We start from the raw sequence: 21,409 nt of genomic DNA on the forward strand, positions 1-21,409 counted from the left end.
TCATCGTCAGCTGTTTATTCAAAAGGTCCAACTCATTTCCATCTCCAAAACTAGTCGTACAAATTTCTGTGAGGACTATAGATCTATATATATGTGTGTATCATGTGTTTATATACATGGCATCGTGAGAGGGGAATCGTTGCTTCATCTAAAAACGCCGTTGGAATGTCCTTGCTCCCGACACCGTCGATGCACTCTTGATAACCAAAATTCTATCTTGTTTTTCTTTTCTTACTATTTTTGTTCGGGCTCTGGCTCTTTCGTCGTGTCAGGTTCAGGAGATTGCAAGTCCTCAGATGGTTCTGGGGCTTTCTCTGTCGAGGAATGGTCATTTTCATGCTCAGTATTTTGCAGCGGTTCAGATCCCATGCTCTGAACACGCTCATAATCCTCAGCTTCAGCATCTAGTGATGACAATTGATCCTCCGTGACTTCATCCTCGAGCGTGCCAACGTCTGGTGTTTCTCGCATAAGCTGAGACCCGTTGTGCCATGAAAAGTATTTGCCAGTCGCTACTCCTTCGACTAGAGATAGGAAGCGTGACGCCTCGTCTCTATCAAGCATAAATGCTTGTTCGTCTTTGCCTTGTAGAGGGCCGGCTTGAAGTGAAAGCTCTTGCCGGTGGCCTCCGTGTCGGCCTGCATCGATGCTGATGTAGCACAGCGTGTGGCCATGGAACCCGAGCCGGACAGATTGATGAATTTCCAATCCCATGAAGATGTATGGTACATTGATGGTAGCCTTGGAAGGCTTGCGTGTTGTTTTAGCCTGTGTCACCCATGCTTTGGGGATTGAGAACTTGGCTTTGCTGGGTGTTTTTAGAACACCCTGGGGGAGGTTGAATTCGCTTTGCGATAAAAATTCCTTGACGGACTCTTGACTTGCATCCAGAGGAAGAAGATGGGTTTGCGTCAGGCGAACATCTACACTTTCACTGGGTAATAGCACGTCATTGATGTGCTGTGCTGCAACTCCAAAGAGGGCCGAGCCAGGGGGGAGAGAGGAGCCGGTAAGGTCGCTGTCGGGATTCACTGGCAGTTGCAGTTGTATTGTAGGGGGCGCGGAGTCATATTTTGTGAAGGAGTGATTGGGGTCTGGAGAAAAGTTGAGAACAATCGTCGCACGCTGCGATGGAGGTTTGTCTTCTTCCATGATAGATGTAAATGATGCCGGATGGGGAAGGACGGGAGAAAGCAGCCGACGATGCTTCGCCATTGCAGCCACTGTGTGTGAATGCTCCCCGTGAAGCACATGTCCGAAAGAAGCTGTGACCTGGTGGACTGGTTCGGTTCCTGTTGTCACCTTGAGATCGGAAATGACACCGGGGAATTGCATTGAAACGTCGTCTCCTAAGGTGGTGGCTTGGCCAACTGGTGAGACGAATCTTGACCACTGTTTGAGCTTGTCCTTCCAAGACATACTCCTATTTTCTCTTTGATGGCTAATAAAAGCCCCGTCCTTGATATTGCTAATGCCTGATGGTGTGATAATGTGGACACTGCTTTGGGCATCTTTTGTTGTCTGCTCCAGTAGAAGTCGCAAGGCGATATCAGCCGGGGATTCTGTACCCTCGGAAGCAAGATGCTGCTTCTGCAGCCAAGAGATTTCAAGTTCCTATTTATTCGTTAGCCAGGAAAAATCTAGCGGCACAACAGTTGAAGCATACTTTACTGTTCTCATCGTAAGCAATATGCGTCTTGGTGATTCGTTCTAGCTCTCGAAGAAATTTCTCTTCTAGGTCGTGCTCCTGAATGAAACCCGAGGATATTTTCTGGGACCGAATTGATTTGACCGTTTCGTCAAGATGGGAGAGGATGGCAGGAATGGTGGATTTTTGAGCATAAATATTAATCCGGTGATCGTCAAAACTTGTAGTGATTTTCTCCTTGTTCGACTGATATAAAAAGTCTCTGGAGAGGAGCTCAAGCACGGCGCTATTAGGAGCTAAGACGGGAATGTTAGCCTAGATTCGCTCATAATCAAGCGGTCATCATGAAGACTTACAGGCAATCAGCTCAAAGATGCGAGGTTGTAGCCAGACAAGAGTTCTGCCTAAGCCTTCAACCTGCTCTTGAACCTCCAGATTCCATATCATTTGCATAATCATAATAACCTGTCGTTGCTTCGGCCTAAGCGGCCCCCAGTGGTCAGGCTTTGCAGCCACCCAAGGCTCCTGTTTGACAATCCAGTGATAGCGCAACTGCTTCCCTTGATCTCGCTTGGACGACAAGGCCAGGCGCTTCTGACTGAAATATTTGGCAAGTTGATTAAATGTGAAACCGTCCAGCAGGGTGTTCGCCAGAGAGTCGAAATCTTTCATTCGTAGAATCGTCTTGTCGACGGGCCGTAGGTCATCGATATTCTTCATCGCCGCTCTCATTGCCTCTTCATCACTCTCCTCTTTCACGTCCACCATATTATTCCTTTCGGTATCGAGCTCAACCGTAGCTTCTGCTGTATCTTCTTGGACTCTTCGTACAGGCCTCTTGGGTCTCTTCATTTCGTTGGGATTCTTTAACATGATGGCATCGATCTGCTCTCCAAGAGCCGCAACGGAGACGCTCCTAGACTGCACGAGTTCATCATGGAAATCTTTCTTGGCTTTGAGCCCACGCTTGGGCCTAGGTTGTCTGGGTTCGGCTGCATCAGCCTCTGTAATGGCAGCTTCCTCTTGAGAGGTAGATTGCTCTGGTTGATTCCATTCGTCTGCGTCGAGTTCTTCTGCAGCAGGCTCCTCTTTCAGAAGCGATTCCTCGGCAAGCATTTCCATAACCTCTTCTGAAAGTTCACCTTCAAATCTTTTCCCCAAGTGTCGCTCTATAGCCTCTTGCGTCGCAGGACTGGCCTCGATCTCCAAGGGTGCCAGCCCCCAGTCGGGTATCTCCTCCTCTTTTCGACGGCGCCATGGTTTACGGCTGGATGACTTCTTGAACGGCCGCTTGGATGTCTCCTTGTTTGATTTCTTAAACTCGCGTTCACTGATTCTCCCCGATATCAGCGCCTCTATCTTCTCTTTGCTATGAATGACGGGGTCGGAGCTGTAGCATCGTTGCTGGATCCATCCTCCGCGACTGTGTAAGCTGCGAATGCTTATCGTAGCTCTGGCTGATAGAATCGACGAGGTGAGGCGATTGGCAAAACAGGCGCGCGGCACATTCACCGCTCTGGAAAGCATTGAGACAGTAGATTGAATGTTACATAAACGGCAACATGAAATGCACCAAGCTCGGTATTGTCCCAAGCAAAAGATGAAGAGAGCTCTTTGCTTTGAGCGATGCGCCGAACTGGGTAAGCAAGCACCTTGAAGTTTGTGTGATAAGGCTTATCGATAGCTGATAATGAGCGTCACCGAAGCAATTTACCCGACAACTAATCAGACGCGCTTCGGCTGTTGCGGCGCGTCTCCCCCTCCAAAAGGTTTCACAAAGCCCCTCGTTGGCTGATTCATTGCAATTCGACTTGGTACAAACAATCTTCAGCATTTATTTGTCTTTTTTTTTTTGAGCTTATAGTTGCCATCAATTGCACATACAGTCATGCCGCCCTCACAAAGAAGACGTCGTCCGGTAGGTGCAAGCTTAGCGGTTGATGGATATCAGGCTGTCTCTCTTTGTTCTGACAAACAGACTCAATTAGGTAGATGAGGATGGAGACTCGGACGAGGATGCTCGTCCTAGACAGCGCCAACACATCGAGGCTTCGGAGGCCGAGCAAGACGAAGATATGTCCGATGAAGATGCAGAAACGAACGGTGCCTCCTCGACTGCCGACGACCAAATGGCCAAGAAGTTGGTTCGATATGCAATCTCATGCGAGTATTCAAGAACGCCGATAAAGAGAGACGGAATCAAGGAGCGAGGTATTTTGATTGGAGTGATAGGCATCAGGGGGGTGAAGTAGTCTGCTAACTAAGCTGCGGTATAGTACTCGGAAAGCAAGGTCGTTCATTCAGAAGGATATTCGAGATGGCGCAAACACAACTGAGAACAGTCTGGGGAATGGAGCTGCGCGAGTTACCCGTCCGTGAAAAAATGACACTTCATGAAAAGAGACAAGGTGCGTTGGCTATGGCGAAATTATCGGTCTATTAATACTTTCCGGAACACTGGTAGCTGACTGTAAACGAATGGCAGCCATGAAGTCGAACGCACAGCCTAAGACCGGGTCGGGTGCCTATATCCTAACTTCAACATTGCCAGAAGTATACCGAAGCGCATCAATCCTGAAGCCATCCAAGGTCCCAAGTGCGGAGCAGGAAGCAACATATTCTGCATTCTACACAATGATCGTTTCGCTGATATGGCTGAACGGGGGGGAGCTCAGCGAGCAGAAGTTGCAGAGATACCTCATGCGGCTCAATGCCGATCGAATGTTGGCAAGCGAGAGAACGGAACTAGCGATGAAGCGCATAGAGAGACAGGGATATGTGATCAAAAAAGTCGACCGGCCGCCGGTGGGTTATGAGGGCGACCAAACCATCACATGGCATGTCGGCCCTCGAGCGAAGGAAGAAATTGGACTAGATGGCGTCATTGGGTTGGTGCAAGAGGTCTATGGCCACCCTGAAGATGAGAACTTTGACAAGAAGCTTCGATCGAGTTTGGGTATTAAGAGTAGACCACTCGCAGAAGGAGGGGAGGATTATAACGATGCTGGCATGACAAACGGGGCGTAGCATAGGCGATAATACCATGGCGGCGTTTTTGATTTATAGATCTCAGAATTGCTTCTTCTTCTTTTTTCTCTCTCTTCATATTCCTGTTACCATCTTTCGTGATACTCTAGTCGTTGCTTAATTATAGGGGTATCTTGCCGTACGGATTTGCCGTTCCACGACGCCATTTCATGTGCAAACAAAACACAAAGCATATATATGTATATACATCTTTCAATAAAACAAATCTTGCCATCTGGGCTCAGCTTTTTCTCGTCGCGTGCTTCGATGTCGGATATCAATTCAATCTTCGCGAGGTGGTGGAGGCCCGCATGGCTGGATCATTTTCTGTGCGCCGAATAAACCAAAAGCGTCAGCAAAGAACAAGTCTTGGGCCAATCTTGGCTCTCTGTACACGCAAAAGAAGCGAAACTACATACCCTGATCATTTGAGCCCGCGTCTTCGTCAATGGCTCGTTTTCGGCCAACGAGATGTATGTGAGAAGCGGCCGGTGGCCGACGATAGAAGCAAAAGTATCTCGCTGTATATTCGTCCGCCACTCCCAGCTGGAGGTATCCGGATGGCCAGTTCCGATATATTTGGCTTGGAGACGTTCGAGTTCCTGCTGGTTGCGAAGCTTGTCGGCCTAGTGTCGAGGACAGCAGAATTAGCAAGGATACGCGAGTTATTGAGAATTGCGCGAACAAGATTGCAGGCATGGCCACTTACCATGGCTGCGATTCAAATGCAGTAACGAGATATGCAAACGGCACGTAATTTTCTCGACGTTTTAGATGAAAGAAGAAGGGAAATTGAACGTAGCTAACAGGAAATTACTTGGATCAAAGGCGCAACTGGGATTCAGCCGGAGCTGAGCTTGGACGAATTGGCGACCGGATCAAGCTCGGCTGAATTCAGGCAGAATCGGGGCGATTTATTTCTGCAAGATGAGGTCAGCGCTGGTCGTGTTGACACATGCTATTTCGAGCGGCATGCGGTTCTGCATCTGTACATGTACTTACCGTATCTATGTCAAGTGCGTAGTCTGTGCGGTACATGAACATTTTCATTTTCGATCCTTATCGACAAACCTTGTTATTCGTCTGCTCGGCACTTGAGCCTCTTCTTCTTTTCTTTGTTCTGGACAACTTCATTTTTTCGGGGCATCTCTAGCCTAGTTAGAGGCTAGCCAAGTTTCTCTTTTCCGGCTTACTCAGAAATGCAGTAGCATTGCCTTTTACTTGACAGTATCGGGATCAAGAGTGAGACCAAGCGCGTCTCTCAACGAAAACAGAGGGCATTTCTATCTGGGATACAACGACTCTCATTCGCCACTTTTTTTTTATCTTTATTTTATTTGATTTTCTTACTGTCATCATTTCAAGACGTTGAAATAATTTGAGAAGCTGGCATTCTCCTCAACCCGTGAAGGTGACATTCACAGCCATGGCTCAACCACTCATCACCCCGGAACATTGGACAGAGCTCATCGCCGCTAGGAGGCAGAGGCGGCTTTGTTCGGAACACGTGGAAGCATTGAAACGCTCTTGCGCAAGCGAATGTGGGAAAAGACACGTCTCGGAGTGCGCAAAGTGCTGGTCTCTGGTCCTCGAGAGGATGCGCCAGAGGTATAGCGAAGGCCAGGACCGCGAATGGTTCACGTATAGGAAAGCGTTTCACCAGGAGCTGGAAGGCCTATTTGCAGACGCGAAGGAGCACAGGACAAGCGTCAGGCAGATTGAGGCGCGGATAGAGTCGGAAAAGGAAGCGTGGTATCGATGGAACCTGAGGAAATACCCCGAGTATCTTGTCACCTGCGATGACCAGTATGTCCACGAGGAGTTGAAAGCCATGCTGGACGACCCGGATCGGTCACGCGACGAGGTGGTGGCCATGGTATGGCGAGGAATCGGGAAGCCCCCGGACTGGGCTGAGCATGTGGATGCGTTTGCAGTAGAGGTTGCTGCTGCTGGGGGAAATCCGGCGGCCCTGCAGAGACTCTACGTGAAGGAGTTTTTCATGAACCATGAGACGGGTGAGCCGCTGGATCATTCGAAGCCGTACCTGGATGACTATACTTCCAACGAGAATATGAGCATCGAAGAGGCGTTTGGGAAGCTGAGCAAGGATGCGCAAGAGATTAAGATTATCATACCCCAACGAGAATTCTTCGTATCGCGGCTGAACGATCTTCGAAGGGCCAAGATGGCCGATGAGCTGGAAAAGACGCAGCAGGCTACAAGCGAGGCTCAAGCAGCCGAGGAGCGGATATCGGGTGATGAGCTCTACAATCTACCTCCATGTTCAGTGTGCGGAAAGGTCGTGGACACAAACGACGTCTTCTCTTGCACCGTATGTCAGGCCACCGTGCAAATTGGAGGTAACCAGGGACTTACGGTTTACTGCTCCGAGGAGTGCTATGACGCTGGACACGTATGTATTTCCCGAATCTCATAGGCATCAACACTACGAGTAATCTGCTAACTCTCTTTCTGCCCAGGCCAAGCATGTTGATGAGATGCACCGCTGCCATGCCGGAGACAACTGCGTGCAGAACCGCGAGACCGGACCAGAAGAAGATGTTGTAATGGAAGACGATACTGCAGTCGACGCGTTTGCCTGCAAAGACTGCGTGGGCTTGAAACGGCTGACACTGTTTTGCTCAGAACGCTGTGCGTCTGAAAACATTGCCAGACACCAACATGAGGAACATGAGACCAAGATAGAGGCAGATGCAGCTTCCAGCTGGGTGAGTTCGTTGTCCCACGAGATCGAGTCGATCCTCCAGCGAGAAAATCCAGGGATAAAGATGGTGTTGATGTGATGTGATGGCGGCGTTCTTTTTTTGTATATTGCAAGTGTAATAGTATATAATTATCATCGACATGAGATATCTGGCTGCTAAAAGGTTATCTATCAATATACCTCTTTCCATTTTTTGGCATGCAATTTAGACAAACAAAAGAAACAGCTGCCTTATTCTACACACAAGTATTACCATGTACCTAGTTTATCCATGAAGCTGCTCGCACATATGGAATGCAAGGCTGCTATAGTATATAAGCCACTCTAATTAGCGTGGTTCGCAACGGGTTCTATGGTCTAACGGTTATGACTCCGGATTTTGATTCCGGCAGCGAGGGTTCGACTCCCCCTAGAACCTAACCCGTTATTATTTTTTTCAGTCTTTTGTCTTTTTGCTTTTGGCCATGTTGCCTCCATTTATGAGCAATTAATTCCACTGAATAGTATTTATTGTTTCGAATAGACCAAATTATCAATGACAATGGCTAGAGGCTGACCTTGGCATCAGAGGCTAACGTACGATATGTTTTGCGATGTATTACACACAATAAATGTGAGAGTGAATGCCAAATGGCTTCTCTATTGTATCGTGGCTACCATAGACATAGCTTTCCAGAAAGCTTCTATACATGTATCTACATGTCTAATTTTGATTTTGTTATCTAATCATCTCATTCAGTTCTCAGTCTCTCGACTGCTTCCCTTTTCACTCGAGCTTCCCTTTTCGCTCGATCTATCCTCCTCTTTACCCGCAGCTCCCTCGCTTGCGGAATCGACCAGTCCATATCGAAGGGCATATTCTTCCACCTCTGCGTGAGAAAGATAAGGCAGCTCCTTGGCAGCCTTGACATACGACATGTTCTCGACATGGCCCTTGGCGAAGATGATGTCAATCTCTTCCAGCGATCTGTTTGCAGTCTATACAGGTTGTTAGCGGGAGGGAAACAATACTTGATATAAAAAGAGCCACATACCTCTGGGTAGAAGAAATAGAGAACGGGGAAGAAGCAACCGTTTACCACGGCAAAGAACAAATAAGTTCCCCAGCCGATTCGGTTAATCATGATTGGGGTGATCATGACAATGAAGAAGTTGAAGAGCCAGTTGGTACATGTCGAAACAGCGTTTGCCTTCGCGCGAGTCTTGATGGGACTGATCTCGGCAGGGTAGAGCCAAGGAAGAGGAAGCCAGGTAGCTCCAAACGAGGCGATGTAAGTAAAGAGACCGACGGCAGCTCCCTTGGCCGCGCTGGGATTTCCAGGGATCAGGCATGCAAAAGTCAGGACCATGGAAAGCATCTGACCGGCCGTTCCCCAGAGGAAAAGCTTCCGGCGTCCAACTCGCTCAATGATGAACCAGGACACGGTGGCAAAGGCGGAGTAGACAATCATGTTGACACCGCCGAGCAGCATGGCCATGTTGTGAGACTCGCCAATGGAGTTTTGGAACAGGATGGGGAAATAGTAGATGACGGCGTTGCAGCCACCGACTTGCTGCATGAACTGGGACGAAGCGCCGAGCAACATGCGTCGGAAGTGCTGCGTCTTGCCGTTGGTGAAGAGGGCCTTGACGGGAGTGCTCTTTTGACCGGCAAAACCCGAGGCTCTGATGGAATCGAGAATGATGTCTCGCTCCGTCTTGGTCTCTTCGCTGTCGACCTCGTATCCGCGGAGAGCGGCAATGGTTCGCTCGGCCTCCTCATATCTCTCATGTGTGAGGAGCCATCGAGGACTGTCAGGAAGCCAGATCATTGCTGTGCTGAAGAGCAAGGCGAAGGTGATTTGGAAAGCAATGGGGAATCGCCAAACCAAGTCGTCAGGCCCGTATGATGCGCCGTAGTCGATCCAGTATGCAATCAGCGATCCAAAGGCAATGATGCCTCCTTCGATACAGATCAGAAGACCACGGTTGGACGTCTTGCTGCACTCGGCTTGGTACGTCGGGACAGTTGAGGTGTTGATGCCGTTTCCAACGCCCGTGACGATGCGGCCAATGATGAATTGCGCCAGCTGGGCATGACCGCGCATGGGTGTGACTTGAATAATGGTTCCAAAGATCATGATGATGCCACCGAGGATAATGGCACGGCGGCGGCCGAGCAGGTCTCCAACCGCGAGGATGAAAACAGCGCCTATCAAACAGCCAATCTCGTAGATGGCTGTGACCAGACCCTGCATGGTAGAATCTCTAGTGGCGGGGAAGTAGTCGTTGAAGACCGGGGAGGAAATGATACCGCTCATAACACCCTGGTCATAGCCAAAGAGAAGGAAAGCAGTGGTAGCGATGGTTGAGACGGCCAGGGAGAGAGGCCGCCCCGAAAGGCCAGCAAACGTAGGAGGCGCCATGATGGATTATCTCAAGACATACAACATATGCTATGTCTACGGTATAATACAGAGCAAGGCGTTTGTGCTCGGCTTGAATAATGGGGAATCAAAACCTGGAGGAAACATGGGGTTGAGCATGGTGTTATATATACCCATGTATACAATTTGATATACGGGATAATACTTGGTTTGAGCCCTCTGAGGCTCGAGTCGGTCAAGATTTCCTGATGTGTTCAAAACGGCGTGTTATCCACATGACATCATAATCGTCCGAAACAGCTGGATCGTCGTGTTGAAGCAGATTGCAAAGAGTCCTAGTCCGAGGCACGAGAATTCACAAGGTGGGTCGGAGTGACGATCGAGCGGAGCCGCAGACAGAGGTTGTGTGAGTTGCAGCGGCCAACGAGATGTGCTCTTTTCACTTTTCCAGTGCAAGATCTTCATGATTGTTTCACGCAATATGCGGGTAGATGGAGGAGTTTGACTCCAGAAGCCCGGTTGAGTGGTTTTATCTAGCTGAGTTGGGGGTTCACACCCGTGCCACTTTCTGGGTTCGCTTTACATAAAGTCAGCTCTCTTGTTAACAAAATCCTGCTCAAATGATTCAAATCACTACTAGTATCCATAGCGTCTTCGGCTCAAATCGTCGATATAAAACACAAACCAGTGCGTAAAGTACATGAGGCTGGATAGGAATAGCCTCGAGCCAAGGACAGATACACGTACCCGGCTCTCGAACTACCGGAACCTCACCGGCACATTCGACGAACGGTTCCAGTTTTTGGGCTGCCTGGCTCCCCCCAAGTCAGCACTTGAGTGGCCCATTTAAAGCGAGTCATTTTGCGACGGGAAACGATATGCATACTGGGATCTTCCACCCGCTTTGATTCGTGCGACCTGCTGGGAAAGGGATACCGAGTGTCGATCAGCACATGCAAATCGGGGCCGCAAACCCGAGAAACGAGGGTCTACGAGGCTGCAAAATTTCGATAGCCCGTGTGGTCTCCGCTGAGATGGAGAGTTTGTGGTGCTCTTGAAGCACATGGCTGTGGCCAGAATAAGGGTTTTCCTGGAGATAGTTCCCGGACTTCTATTATATGGAGGAGCCCATGGGGTCTGATGGCAAGAACACGGGGAAGGACACTGACTCTCGTCCATATGCCCAATTAACGATGCACTAGTAATGAAATTATTAGAGCTTGAGTTCATTGAATCGCTTATACGATACTCCGTACATTCAGGAACATCGATATCTGAGTTTACATCACTCGAAGTTGACTCTAATACTCAGCTCGATGAGCCTCATTCTTGGCAATTGCTGATTTCAAAACACACGTACCCACCCAACAATCCACATCACTCCAAGGAAGCAAGACGGAAGCCACGTTTAGAATTTTTAAAAACTCTTCAGTTATTGTTTTGCCGCTCTTCATTCAATGAAACAGTCGTCATTGGTCTAAGTCTTTCGTAAAAAACTCTTCAAGTTTCGCAGGTCCAATGTTTTTTTCCTATTCAGTAAATCCGCGCCAAGATTATGACATCGTTGTGGATCTACACCAAGAATCGCTGTCTCGGACCAAGATCCACAAATACGCCGGAACCGAATATCGGGACCGACTTGGCAACTTGGTTCACCGTTCAGACCTGAGATGGGGATATTTTTTTCAATACTGGATGTGATAGGGCAACTCTTATCAATGGCTCGGCGAAACGAACTATCCAGAATGATACTCGGTTAGAACTGGGATAGTTTGACCGTCTCGAGAATGATTCAGCATGACCTACCCTACAACAACCCAGCAATTTTATGTAAAAGAAGCAAGAGGATATGGTACCTAAGAATAAAATGAAGAATGAAACGACAAAATTCAAAAAATTAAGCAGTGTAGAAGGAATGATTTCATATTTTAGGTATTTATTATTATGTACACTGAACGCTGCTAGCCTGAATACGCCGTGTCGTTTGTATCATTTCTCGTGATGCAAATCATGTGCTGGCTATATCCAGCAAGCTCGGGCCAAGGTGATATGCATCAAAGGTTTTGATAAGGAGAGTAAAATCGCAGAGACAGAATGAGAAACAGCAGGTTAAGAAAAAGAGAAAGACACGATGGATGTTATGATGGACAGCGAAAAAAGCAAGCTCACACTGAAAAGGACATAGTATAGTAACGTAAATCCGTTCCACATGCTTGCTGTCTTCTAAGATGTGCCATACCAACCAAATCTGCCATTCGCTTGAGATGGTGGATATACGTAATAGAGACTCTTGTGGATTCCGCTCATCGTCAGGAGTTATGGGTAGTAGCCTCACTGCTATTCTCTAACAGGAGTTCCACAACGACTAAGCAACAGCAGTTTTATCACCATGCATTGCGATCCCAGTTGGGGTCTATAAATATTCATTTTCCTCAGTCAGCTTTGACGCACTCTCAGCGGGTAAAACAAACAACTTGACATACCCTGAACAAACGCGGCCAGCACCTTGCTACCGGTCTGCAGCAGCGGATGCCCCACGACAATCTTGAGGAACTTCTCCAGGCCGGCTCGTCGGTTCTCGATGACATCGTCGCTGAAGCGGTTGGTGAAAACCTTGCCGGGCAGCGGCGGGATCGTCACGCGGGCACTCTCGCGCTCGAGGATGTCACGGAAGTATTCAAAGTCGGAGTACCGCCTGCGCACGCTGCTCTGGCGCAGCTTGAAGGCGGGGATGTTGGTGCGGCAGAGGATCTCGTAGTCGGTGTACATGGACCGTCCCATGCCGTGGGTTCGAGGATTCCGTACCTGTTGGTCGCAGCACAGAGGAGCATTAGCAATGCCGTATGACGACGATGGTGGTGATGACGATGATGATGCATCCAGAGCCCACGTCCTTGCCCTGTTGCCACTCCTCATCCCACCCAACTACTCTCTCTCAGTCCCCCCTTTGCTGTGTCGAATCCGTGCCATGAAACTACAATGCTGTGCTGCTGTCCAATTTTCCTCACCTCAATCTCGAGAAAGTTCTCTGGCGGACCGTAGATCTCGTCAAAGCTCTGCTGCCGCGTGTCTGGCATGGACTGCATGATGGGCCGATGCAGATCCGGCGACTTGCGGGCCGCCTGCGCGGCGTCCTGATTGTCCGACAGTTTGGCGGTGGTATAAGGGTGATGGCTATGGCTCGAGATATGCGCGCGCACGCGATAGATGGAGAGAGATCGCCTTCTGGACGAAGTGCGAGCTCAAGCTTTGATTTTTTTTGGATTCGAAGAAGAGGAAGAACGAGGACGAGCGACTCTACTCCGTATCGCCGGGCCGCACAGCACCTTACCAAGCTGCTTGGGGTCGAGTCGAGAAATGCGCTCGATCGTGTGATGACCAGCCTTGGGCCAAAAGGTGGAGAGTGACGAGATAAATAATGCCTGCTTTGCACAATCGCGGGAAGCTGAACAAGGTGGGGTTTGCAGTTGCTGCTGTTCACGTGGGGGGGAAGCTTCCAATGTTCCCCACCAGTTCTATGGGGGACGCTTCAGTTGCAGTGCAGATTGTCTCATTTGATTGCCTTGTGATAAGCATCAAACTTGACAAGCCAGCTCTAATTTATTGATTATCATGATGACGCATGGGGAATGATTGGACTCAAGCGCTGCTGCCTTTAGTAATTAAACCAATGCAAGTCCTACATGAGTCTTGAATTTGCTTATCAATGCGTCACCGATGGATATCGCCAAGTCTAAGCAAGGCCATTTGCCGTGTAAATACGAGTATGTCACTGGTGCTACGGATATAGCATGGGAGTATCAGAGTATCACAGGGGGGCGTTATCCAAGTTGAACCTAATGTCCCTCATAAAAGAGAACGTATATCATTAATTCCTTTCTACTCATTCCTATTATTCACTGCCCTGGTAATGTGATCCAGGCTGTTGATTCAACCATTGTCGAAACGCAATGCTGATACTATCGTACCACGGCTCCCTTGGACTGATTGGTCGCAGAGCCAGGACCGAAGAACGAATAACTGCGCTTTCAACTATGTGTTGCTTCATGCAGTCTCCGTGCTACCTTGGCACATGCCGTCTTCATTCAATCTCATGTTGTGGAACTTAGTGCACAGCGTTCATCATAAAACCGCTAATGGTAAATGAGCTCCTGATAACAACATCAAATGACGAGAAAAAGTCGCCTCACCTTGAGCTCCCAAACTCCATAACTAGTCAACCTCTGTGTATATCCAAAAACTCTGAAAATAGATAATAATAACAAAGGCATTGGCTCATCTAGATGATGCATGATGACCAATGTCCTCCGATGGATGGAATTATTGGAGGTGCTCCGCTGTTTGAGGCCTTGAACGACCTCAAGGCGCCCCTTCTTTTATGGATAATAGCTGGCTAAAGCTCCATAACCTTTGCCATCACTTCTTGGTTGCAAACTTCTGATGGATTGCGCGAATCTGCTCATCGACATTGACATTCTGGAGGTGGTTGAGATGCGCTTGGCTCTTTCCCTCCAGATGTCCATCGAAGCTTTGGATAGCCGCCTTCTTTCGCCTGGCTTGTTCATCCTCCGAGAGGGCGTTTCCTGTCGCAGGATCAAAGACGTCGCTCCTCTGGCTAGCAAGTCGCTTCAGGTTGTTGGCTACATCAACATGGGCAATGTTGGACGTAGCGTAACGTGATTCGGCCTTGGCCTTTTGTTCCTTCCAGCTTGGATCCAGGAGTTCGACTAAGTAGAAAAAAAGGTTAGCCAGTGTTCCAAGTTTAGCATCGTCTAGAGCTTTGCAACTTACTTCGCATGTGTGCTTCGAGTTCGTTGAGGGGAATCTGCTGCTTGCAGTTGGGACACAGTGCCATCTGCGTTCCTTGCTTGGTTGCCGCCTTCTGTGCTGCCCGTGGCACGTAATTCTCCCTTATCTTCATAGGACCAAGGCCACCCCTAGCCTCTGAATGTGCCGCCTGCACACGAGCCTGTGCTTCGGATCTTTCTTGTATTCTCCGCAACTCTTCTTCCTCCTGAGCAGATGGCTGTGGCTGATGCACCTCGGCGCCATAAACCGGTACAGGAGATGGCAACTGTGGCTGCTGCTGTTGCTGCTGTTGTGGTGCGTATCCTGTATGCACAGGGAGGGGAAATGAGGCTGGAGGAGCTGTTTCTGTGGCTCCGTTGTACAGCTCGTCCTCTTCGCCTGGCATGGCCTCTTCGATTCGCAGGTTGGCACTGATGGATGCCTTGTTTCTGTCTTCCAATGAAGCGTATTGCAGCTCGCCCAGGGTAGTGGGAGGCGGCAGATTGGCACTTTCATCGGCGTCGGAAAACGTAATGGTCTCGACAATGACAAAATCACCCCAGTCGATTCGAGCAAACTCAGCCTTTTCGACTTCTTCCTCGGCTTCCCTGTTCTTCCTCTCAACCTCCTGATATTTGGCATATTCTGCCCTCTCTTTTGCTCGCTTCAGGACGTGGAATTTGTCTTTCACGTTCAGCTGCAGCTCTGCCGTCCGCTCCTCCTGCAGCTTACCGCCCTCACCGTCGAGTCCGCTCGCCCGCAAAAGCAAGGTGTACTGATCGACAATGTGCTGGAAAAAGTTGTGAAACGTGTGGTTGGGAATTAGAAATTGGAACTGAGGGTTGCCGGCTTCGCGCTGCGCCAGCTGCGTCATGAATTGCCGTCCGTTCTTGGCCACGAAAAGCGCCGTCAACCGAATCACGTCCAAATCTTTCTGGTTGATGTGAGGCATTCGAGCGCAAAACTGAAAGTCGGGAGGCTTCGGCGGCCCCTTTGGCTTTTCGGGAACCGGGGCTATGGTTTCTCCCACTCGACCGGCCGCAATGTCGGTGCCGCGACCAGATCTGATCTCGCTCAGTCGCCACTGGTAGTAGGCGTGGTAGGCATCGTCAACGCTCAGAAAGCTGAACTTGGGATTCTGCCGTTCCTTTTCTCGGATGCGATCCTCGAATACCGAGCCGTTTCGCGCGACATATCCAGCAGTCTTTTCGAGGATGTTTCGAATTTCGCGTGGCGGCAGAACCACACCGGCAGGAGCTTTGATATCGTCAAGCGCGTTTGACGCATTTCCATTCGCCACTTCCGCAGCCATATCCGCGATCGATAAAAAACAAGCCCAGAAGAAGATGTAATTTTGCTTCTGCTGCTGCTGCTGCCTTTTGGGAGAGTTGGAGGAAAAGGGCCCGAAGAGATGGACGGCAATGCGATGGCGATGCAGCTTGGCTGGAAATTTCTTGGTTGCCTTGCACCAAGCACGCAGCATCGAATTGAGTCGGAAGCCGGAGCGGTGTTAATCCGCCCGTTGTCGATGTCGCGCCACGTCCATGGTTGCATGTACTCCGTGTGGGGTGCAGAGTACATGTACCTGGACCCTTCCATGGTTGCGAGAAGCTCAGAAGATTACCTACCTGTACCTCGTACTTCCTGTCGTATAAGATCATGCTATAAAGGGATCTGACGTCCAATTTAACAACGCCTAGGCAGTTGAGCGTGTAGTTTTTATCATTCCATTTTTTTTTCTTACAAGAAGCAAAATTGTACGACAAATCTTGCAGCCTGGTGATGTATCTGCTTTGTATTCAATTCTACTATATTCCATTTGCAGCCACCTTGCCCAAGTTTCAGGTACCGATACCACTAGTCGCTTTTTGGGGGAGCACATGTCAATTGGCCTAGAACGGTGCGCTCTTACAGGGAGCCTCGACCTCGCTACGAACCGAATTTGAGCTCCCAGTTCATCTTAGTGCGGCTGAATCCGTGTTCATCGAGGGCTTCGAGACAGACGAACGGAAATGATGCGGGCCGTGCAATGCGATTGAGCTGCTACACGCACTGGTAGAACAGGCACTTGTTCTTTGTACTAATTCGCTTAATCTGTATGGAGCAGAAAAGGCACTATAGGATTCCAGGGGCCTAAAATTTTGGATTTTTATACATAAATCGGAAAAAGATTGAATCCAAGCTTCTTTTGGAGTAGCATTGCCCATTGCTAATTGGATCATCCTTTTAGTGCTAGTAGCCAATAGTACATCCCTAAGGCAAGGGGCCCTCTCCAACACGAGGCTACAACGGGGTCTTTTCTGCAAGTCGAGGCAATCGCCCGAGTAACCTGTTGGCTACTCACACTTTGTATGGCGCCACAGCCGCAGAGCTGGTACCTGTACCTGCCCTCGGTACCTGCTATGGCTGTGCACAGCACAGTGGCGCCAAGGCTGAAAGTCCTCCCTGTTAAGGCCACTGTAGCTACAATGCTGGAAGCGGACGCGAAGCTGAGAAAACGGTTGCGCAGCTCCTCCTCCCACCCCTGACTGGCTTGGTTTGCCCATCACGACAACCATTTTCGGCTTCTTTCTCCCCTTCTCCCTTTATTTTTCTCTTCCTCTCCGCTTGCGCGCTGCGACTTTCGACTTGCGGCTGTCGTTTTTATTCTTGCCCGGCCGAATTGGGCTTGTCTCTTGTCCATTGTTCCTTTTGTTCGGCTTCTTCCATGAGGCATCTTTATTAATTTCCACGGTCTCGTCTCCTTCGTTCGATACACTCATTTACCGGTCCGATCTGGACATTTTCCACCCCCCGAGAGCTCGGTCCTCTATTCTCTAGTCGCACGATTCGACCGCATTACTCCGTCTTCTACACTTTTTACCAACAATCCCCGCCAAACTCTTCGCCATGGCGAAAGCGACGGCGCGGGGCCGCAGCCCTCAACCTCCCCTCGCCGCAGAGAAGCAGCCCTTGGTTGCACCAGTCGCATCCACCAAGCCCAAGAAGAACACATCGTACAAGTCTGACGGTGTTGTCGACAACGATGTCTTTCTGCTCCCTGGGCCCGACTATGTGGCGGCTCTTGGAGTGACTGTCCTGGCCACCATTGTGCGCCTCTTCAAGATCTACCTGCCCACCAGTGTTGTATTTGATGAAGTCCAGTGAGTCTCGCCTCTTTTCCCATGCTGTTCTGTTTCCAAGCTTCATCCATGCCATTGTGCTAACTACTCTTGTCCTTTAAGCTTCGGCGGTTTCGCTTCCAAATACATCAAGGGCAAGTTCTTCATGGACGTACACCCTCCCTTGGCCAAGATGCTCATTGCCCTCACCGGATGGCTTGCGGGCTTCGACGGCAACTTCGATTTCAAGGATATTGGCAAAGATTATCTGGAGCCTGGCGTTCCCTATGTCGCCATGCGTCTGTTCCCTGCGATTTGCGGCATCTTACTGGCCCCCTTCATGTTCTTGACGCTGAAGGCGGTTGGTTGCCGAACGACGACTGCGGTGCTCGGCGCTGGCTTCATCATTTTTGGTAAATACACGCCGCCCTTGTTTTAAATTGGTCTTTTGCTGCTTTGCTGCGAAGTCATATTGCTAACTAAGCTTTCTGCAGAAAACGGTCTTCTTACTCAGGCCCGTCTGATTCTTCTGGATTCCCCCCTGGTTGCTGCTACAGCTCTCACTGCCATGTCCTTCACCTGCTTCACCAATCAACATGAGCAGGGACCGGAAAAGGCGTTTCAATTGAGCTGGTGGTTCTGGCTTGCCATGACTGGTCTTGGTCTCGGCATTACCTCCAGCATCAAATGGGTTGGCCTTTTCACCATTGCCTGGGTGGGATCCTTGACTCTTTTGCAGCTGTGGGTTCTCCTCGGCGACAGCAAGAACGTCTCTGTTGTACGTAAAACAACCATTCCATTCCAACCTTTTTCCTCTGCTTGCCATTGAGCATTGACTAACCTAGCTCTTTGAATGTAGCGTCTCTGGTTCAAGCACTTCATGGCCAGAGTTTTCTGCCTTATCATTATCCCCGTTACCTTCTATCTCGCCATGTTCGCCATTCACTTCCTTTGTCTGACCAACCCTGGTGAGGGTGATGGATTCATGAGCTCTGAGTTCCAGGCTACTCTGAACAGCAAGGGTATGAAGGACGTTGCCGCAGACGTCGTCATGGGAAGCCGAGTTACCATCCGCCATGTCAACACTCAGGGTGGCTACCTTCACTCTCACCCCCTCATGTACCCTACCGGTAGCTTGCAGCAGCAGATCACTCTGTATCCCCACAAGGACGACAACAACATTTGGATCCTGGAGAACCAGACTCAGCCCCTGGGCATTGATGGCCAACCGATCAACGGAACTCTGGCATGGGACGCTCTACCAGAGGTGCACCACATTGTTGATGGCTCTGTCCTCCGTCTTTACCACCAGCCTACCTTCCGACGCCTTCACTCACACGATGTGCGACCCCCGGTCACCGAAGCCGATTGGCAAAACGAGGTCTCTGCATACGGCTACGAGGGCTTTGAGGGCGATGCCAATGACCTGTTCCGCGTTGAGATTGTCAAGAAGCAGTCCAAGGGAGCCCTGGCCAAGGAACGCCTCCGAACAATTGAGACCAAGTTCCGATTGGTCCACGTCATGACTGGTTGTGCTTTGTTCTCTCACAAGGTCAAGCTGCCTGAGTGGGCTTCCGAGCAGCAGGAGGTTACTTGTGCTCGCGGAGGCAGCGTGCCCAACAGCGTCTGGTATGTCGAGCACAACGAGCACCCTCTCCTTGGCGATGACGTCGAAAAGGTCAACTACGCCAACCCTGGCTTCTTTGGTAAATTTTGGGAGCTCCACAAGGTCATGTGGAGGACGAACGCTGGTCTGACCGACTCTCATGCCTGGGACTCTCGACCCCCCTCGTGGCCTATCCTTCGTCGTGGTATCAACTTCTGGGGCAAGCACCACATGCAGGTCTACCTCATTGGCAACCCTCTCATCTGGTGGTCTAGCACGGCCGTCGTTGCGATTTGGGTCATCTTCAAGGGTGTTGCCATTCTCCGATGGCAGCGCGGATGCAATGACTACGCTAGCAACACGTTCAAGCGTTTCGATTATGAGATTGGTACCTCCGTCCTGGGCTGGGCCCTGCATTACTTCCCCTTCTTCCTGATGGAGCGCCAGCTTTTCTTGCACCACTATTTCCCGGCACTCTACTTCGCCATCATTGCGCTCTGCCAGATGTTCGACTTTGTGACAGCAAGAATCCCCGCCGCCCTTGGTTACCGTGGCACTCTCATTAACCGCGTCGCCACTGTGTCCTTCCTTGTCCTTAGCGCAGTAGTGTTCACCCTGTTCGCCCCATTGGCCTACGGCACGCCTTGGACCAAGGCAGAGTGCATGCGGGTCAAGCTCTTTGACAAGTGGGACTTTGACTGCAACACCTTCCTTGATGATGTAAGTCTTTCCCAAACAATTCCCAAACATAGACTCCCCACGCGTGGGTAATGGGATGAATCAAGTCATTGAAAAAAGGTCGATTCTGAATAGCTATGACTAACGTATCTCGATGTTTAGTACCAGGGCTATACCTTGACATCACTTCCCCCTTCAAGCGCTGCACCTTCAGTGCCTGTTGCCGACGTTAACCAGGACCAGAAGCCTCTGGCGCCGCCCGTTATCTCTGAAGCAGCCGTTCCCCCGGAGCCCAAGATCCTCTCCAAAGAGGAGAAGATTGAGTACCGGGATCAGGATGGAAATCTGCTGAATGACGAGCAGGTCAAGGCTCTCGAAGGCAAGGTTGAGTTCCAGACCAAGTACGAGACCAAGACTCGCGTCGTCGACGAGCAGGGACGCGAGGTCCCCATGCCCGAAGGCGGCTGGCCCGATAACATGGTCGGTGGTGTTGCTCCACCTCACCCTGACGTTGAGGGTGTTGACAAGGAGACCGCCAAGGCTGAGAACGCTGAGGCCCCCAAGGAGGCCCCCAAGGAGGAGGCCGTTGCAAGTTCCGATGGCGAAAAGGAAGCCGAGAACCTCAAGGCTAAGCCCGCTAGCGAAGGACAAGAAGCCACTATTCAGGAGGAGCTGTAAGGGAGTGGAAAGCTGCTGAGTTTTGAAATTTTCACGAGCGAAACAAAAAAAAAATCACGTCACCTTCAGAGACGGTGTCTCAATATTCTTTTAATATGCGTCGCACTACTACTTATGCCCTCGTGGCCAACTATTCAGGGGCGGCGTCTTGTTACAGGCAAACCCCCAACTCAACCATTTGGAATGAATCGAGGGCTTAGGGACGATGGGGCGCTACGGGGAGGTTTTTGTTTGGGCGGCGAAAGGAAACGATCTTGCTCAACTGGGTCTAGATGAAAATGAAAACGTGTTTGAAAAAAGTTAATGGAAGAGGGGAAGAAAAGAGGGGCGACGAAGAAAGAGAAGAAGAGCGAGTGAGAGAGAGAGAAGTTGCAGTCACTATACGATTGTCATCTATCATGTAGCGTCTGATGTACACCAATTCTTCTGCAGAATAGTCTCCTTGTTAACAATACGTAACGTCTTTGTCATGACAAGCAATATTAATGCTTGGTGGTGTTAGTCTGTGTATCGGATGTACGAGATAATTGAACAAAATTAACTCATTTTTTTGTCTGTCTTTTCATTTCTCTGCTTTGAGGTATATAATGCGGTAAATACCTGTATTATTGTATATAAGGACATACACATATATATACTGCATCCAGTTGTATTTGGTCCTACAACTCTCTGACATTGGCGATGCTTAATTTTTCTGTGTAAGTGGATGCCTATCTGCCGGCGGCACAAAGTATAGCCGCTTGCCTGCACCTGACAACTCTAGCTTTGCCCCGGTCATCCCCCATCCCAACT

The 21,409-nt window shown here is 49.8% G+C and overlaps 8 protein-coding genes and 1 non-coding gene across 9 annotated transcripts; 4 read left to right on the forward strand and 5 right to left on the reverse strand.

Moving 5' to 3' along the window:
* Positions 1–181: 181 nt before the first annotated feature.
* On the reverse strand, positions 182–3,312 carry V8C40DRAFT_183104 (mitochondrial inner-membrane-bound regulator-domain-containing protein). Its single transcript, XM_083211758.1, has 3 exons — positions 2,005–3,312; positions 1,667–1,944; positions 182–1,614 (listed from the first exon to the last, which is right to left on the reverse strand). The coding sequence occupies exons 1-3, from the start codon at positions 3,173–3,175 to the stop codon at positions 235–237; spliced, it is 2,829 nt and encodes a 942-aa protein (XP_083075870.1). The 5' UTR covers positions 3,176–3,312; the 3' UTR covers positions 182–234.
* V8C40DRAFT_240086 (Smc5-Smc6 complex subunit NSE3) lies at positions 3,225–4,787 on the forward strand. The gene is made up of 5 exons (XM_083214721.1): positions 3,225–3,288; positions 3,355–3,570; positions 3,641–3,859; positions 3,925–4,056; positions 4,134–4,787. The coding sequence occupies exons 2-5, from the start codon at positions 3,537–3,539 to the stop codon at positions 4,673–4,675; spliced, it is 927 nt and encodes a 308-aa protein (XP_083075871.1). The 5' UTR covers positions 3,225–3,288; positions 3,355–3,536; the 3' UTR covers positions 4,676–4,787.
* Positions 4,506–5,531, reverse strand: V8C40DRAFT_240088 (U2 snRNP complex subunit YSF3). The gene is made up of 3 exons (XM_083214722.1): positions 5,385–5,531; positions 5,095–5,301; positions 4,506–5,002 (listed from the first exon to the last, which is right to left on the reverse strand). Exons 1-3 carry the CDS (start codon positions 5,385–5,387, stop codon positions 4,958–4,960), a joined length of 255 nt encoding a protein of 84 aa, XP_083075872.1. The 5' UTR covers positions 5,388–5,531; the 3' UTR covers positions 4,506–4,957.
* Positions 5,532–5,671: 140 nt separating this feature from the next.
* On the forward strand, positions 5,672–7,596 carry V8C40DRAFT_240090 (uncharacterized protein). Its single transcript, XM_083214723.1, has 2 exons — positions 5,672–7,088; positions 7,156–7,596. The coding sequence occupies exons 1-2, from the start codon at positions 6,102–6,104 to the stop codon at positions 7,477–7,479; spliced, it is 1,311 nt and encodes a 436-aa protein (XP_083075873.1). The 5' UTR covers positions 5,672–6,101; the 3' UTR covers positions 7,480–7,596.
* A 150-nt stretch (positions 7,597–7,746) lies between these two features.
* V8C40DRAFT_t76 lies at positions 7,747–7,818 on the forward strand. Its single transcript has one exon. It is a non-coding gene; the product is annotated as a tRNA-Gln (tRNA).
* A 317-nt stretch (positions 7,819–8,135) lies between these two features.
* Positions 8,136–9,805, reverse strand: V8C40DRAFT_264086 (general substrate transporter; the record flags this gene model as incomplete). Its single annotated transcript, XM_083219514.1, has 2 exons — positions 8,136–8,378; positions 8,435–9,805. The coding sequence occupies 2 exons, from the start codon at positions 9,803–9,805 to the stop codon at positions 8,136–8,138; spliced, it is 1,614 nt and encodes a 537-aa protein (XP_083075874.1).
* A 1,892-nt stretch (positions 9,806–11,697) lies between these two features.
* V8C40DRAFT_240097 (Phox homologous domain-containing protein) lies at positions 11,698–13,185 on the reverse strand. Its single transcript, XM_083214724.1, has 3 exons — positions 12,775–13,185; positions 12,250–12,571; positions 11,698–12,179 (listed from the first exon to the last, which is right to left on the reverse strand). The coding sequence occupies exons 1-3, from the start codon at positions 12,850–12,852 to the stop codon at positions 12,151–12,153; spliced, it is 429 nt and encodes a 142-aa protein (XP_083075875.1). The 5' UTR covers positions 12,853–13,185; the 3' UTR covers positions 11,698–12,150.
* A 411-nt stretch (positions 13,186–13,596) lies between these two features.
* On the reverse strand, positions 13,597–15,994 carry V8C40DRAFT_240100 (Pre-mRNA splicing factor PRP21 like protein-domain-containing protein). Its single transcript, XM_083214725.1, has 2 exons — positions 14,558–15,994; positions 13,597–14,493 (listed from the first exon to the last, which is right to left on the reverse strand). Exons 1-2 carry the CDS (start codon positions 15,864–15,866, stop codon positions 14,183–14,185), a joined length of 1,620 nt encoding a protein of 539 aa, XP_083075876.1. The 5' UTR covers positions 15,867–15,994; the 3' UTR covers positions 13,597–14,182.
* Positions 15,995–17,067: 1,073 nt separating this feature from the next.
* Positions 17,068–21,149, forward strand: V8C40DRAFT_240101 (dolichyl-phosphate-mannose-protein mannosyltransferase PMT1). Its single transcript, XM_083214726.1, has 5 exons — positions 17,068–17,697; positions 17,779–18,068; positions 18,150–18,433; positions 18,515–19,981; positions 20,102–21,149. The coding sequence occupies exons 1-5, from the start codon at positions 17,444–17,446 to the stop codon at positions 20,615–20,617; spliced, it is 2,811 nt and encodes a 936-aa protein (XP_083075877.1). The 5' UTR covers positions 17,068–17,443; the 3' UTR covers positions 20,618–21,149.
* The last annotated feature ends 260 nt before the right edge of the window (positions 21,150–21,409 follow it).

The sequence above is a fragment of the Trichoderma camerunense genome (genome assembly GCF_050948025.1).
Source record: "Trichoderma camerunense strain CBS 138272 chromosome Unknown V8C40scaffold_5, whole genome shotgun sequence".
NCBI lineage: Eukaryota > Fungi > Ascomycota > Sordariomycetes > Hypocreales > Hypocreaceae > Trichoderma > Trichoderma camerunense.

What these genes read in the sequence shown, in the direction of transcription:
- V8C40DRAFT_240090 (XM_083214723.1), top strand. Translation starts at nt 6,102, where the DNA reads ATGGCTCAACCACTCATCACCCCGGAACATTGGACAGAGCTCATCGCC. An exon ending in AGTGCTATGACGCTGGACAC is followed by an intron (nt 7,089 to 7,155) that starts GTATGTATTTCC and finishes CTTTCTGCCCAG; the next exon opens with GCCAAGCATGTTGATGAGAT.
- V8C40DRAFT_240086 (XM_083214721.1), top strand. Translation starts at nt 3,537, where the DNA reads ATGCCGCCCTCACAAAGAAGACGTCGTCCGGTAG. An exon ending in AGACGGAATCAAGGAGCGAG is followed by an intron (nt 3,860 to 3,924) that starts GTATTTTGATTG and finishes GCTGCGGTATAG; the next exon opens with TACTCGGAAAGCAAGGTCGT. An exon ending in ACTTCATGAAAAGAGACAAG is followed by an intron (nt 4,057 to 4,133) that starts GTGCGTTGGCTA and finishes AACGAATGGCAG; the next exon opens with CCATGAAGTCGAACGCACAG.
- V8C40DRAFT_240101 (XM_083214726.1), top strand. Translation starts at nt 17,444, where the DNA reads ATGGCGAAAGCGACGGCGCGGGGCCGCAGCCCTCAACCTCCCCTCGCC. An exon ending in GTTGTATTTGATGAAGTCCA is followed by an intron (nt 17,698 to 17,778) that starts GTGAGTCTCGCC and finishes TTGTCCTTTAAG; the next exon opens with CTTCGGCGGTTTCGCTTCCA. An exon ending in GCAACACCTTCCTTGATGAT is followed by an intron (nt 19,982 to 20,101) that starts GTAAGTCTTTCC and finishes CTCGATGTTTAG; the next exon opens with TACCAGGGCTATACCTTGAC.
- V8C40DRAFT_183104 (XM_083211758.1), bottom strand. Translation starts at nt 3,175, where the DNA reads ATGCTTTCCAGAGCGGTGAATGTGCCGCGCGCCTGTTTTGCCAATCGC. An exon ending in CATCTTTGAGCTGATTGCCT is followed by an intron (nt 1,945 to 2,004) that starts GTAAGTCTTCAT and finishes TTCCCGTCTTAG; the next exon opens with CTCCTAATAGCGCCGTGCTT. An exon ending in CTTACGATGAGAACAGTAAA is followed by an intron (nt 1,615 to 1,666) that starts GTATGCTTCAAC and finishes ACGAATAAATAG; the next exon opens with GAACTTGAAATCTCTTGGCT.
- V8C40DRAFT_240088 (XM_083214722.1), bottom strand. An exon ending in CGCGGGCTCAAATGATCAGG is followed by an intron (nt 5,003 to 5,094) that starts GTATGTAGTTTC and finishes TTCGGCGCACAG; the next exon opens with AAAATGATCCAGCCATGCGG.
- V8C40DRAFT_240100 (XM_083214725.1), bottom strand. Translation starts at nt 15,866, where the DNA reads ATGGCTGCGGAAGTGGCGAATGGAAATGCGTCAAACGCGCTTGACGAT. An exon ending in ACTCGAAGCACACATGCGAA is followed by an intron (nt 14,494 to 14,557) that starts GTAAGTTGCAAA and finishes TTTTCTACTTAG; the next exon opens with TCGAACTCCTGGATCCAAGC.
- V8C40DRAFT_240097 (XM_083214724.1), bottom strand. Translation starts at nt 12,852, where the DNA reads ATGCAGTCCATGCCAGACACGCGGCAGCAGAGCTTTGACGAGATCTAC. An exon ending in AGAACTTTCTCGAGATTGAG is followed by an intron (nt 12,572 to 12,774) that starts GTGAGGAAAATT and finishes TGCGACCAACAG; the next exon opens with GTACGGAATCCTCGAACCCA. An exon ending in GCTGGCCGCGTTTGTTCAGG is followed by an intron (nt 12,180 to 12,249) that starts GTATGTCAAGTT and finishes GAATATTTATAG; the next exon opens with ACCCCAACTGGGATCGCAAT.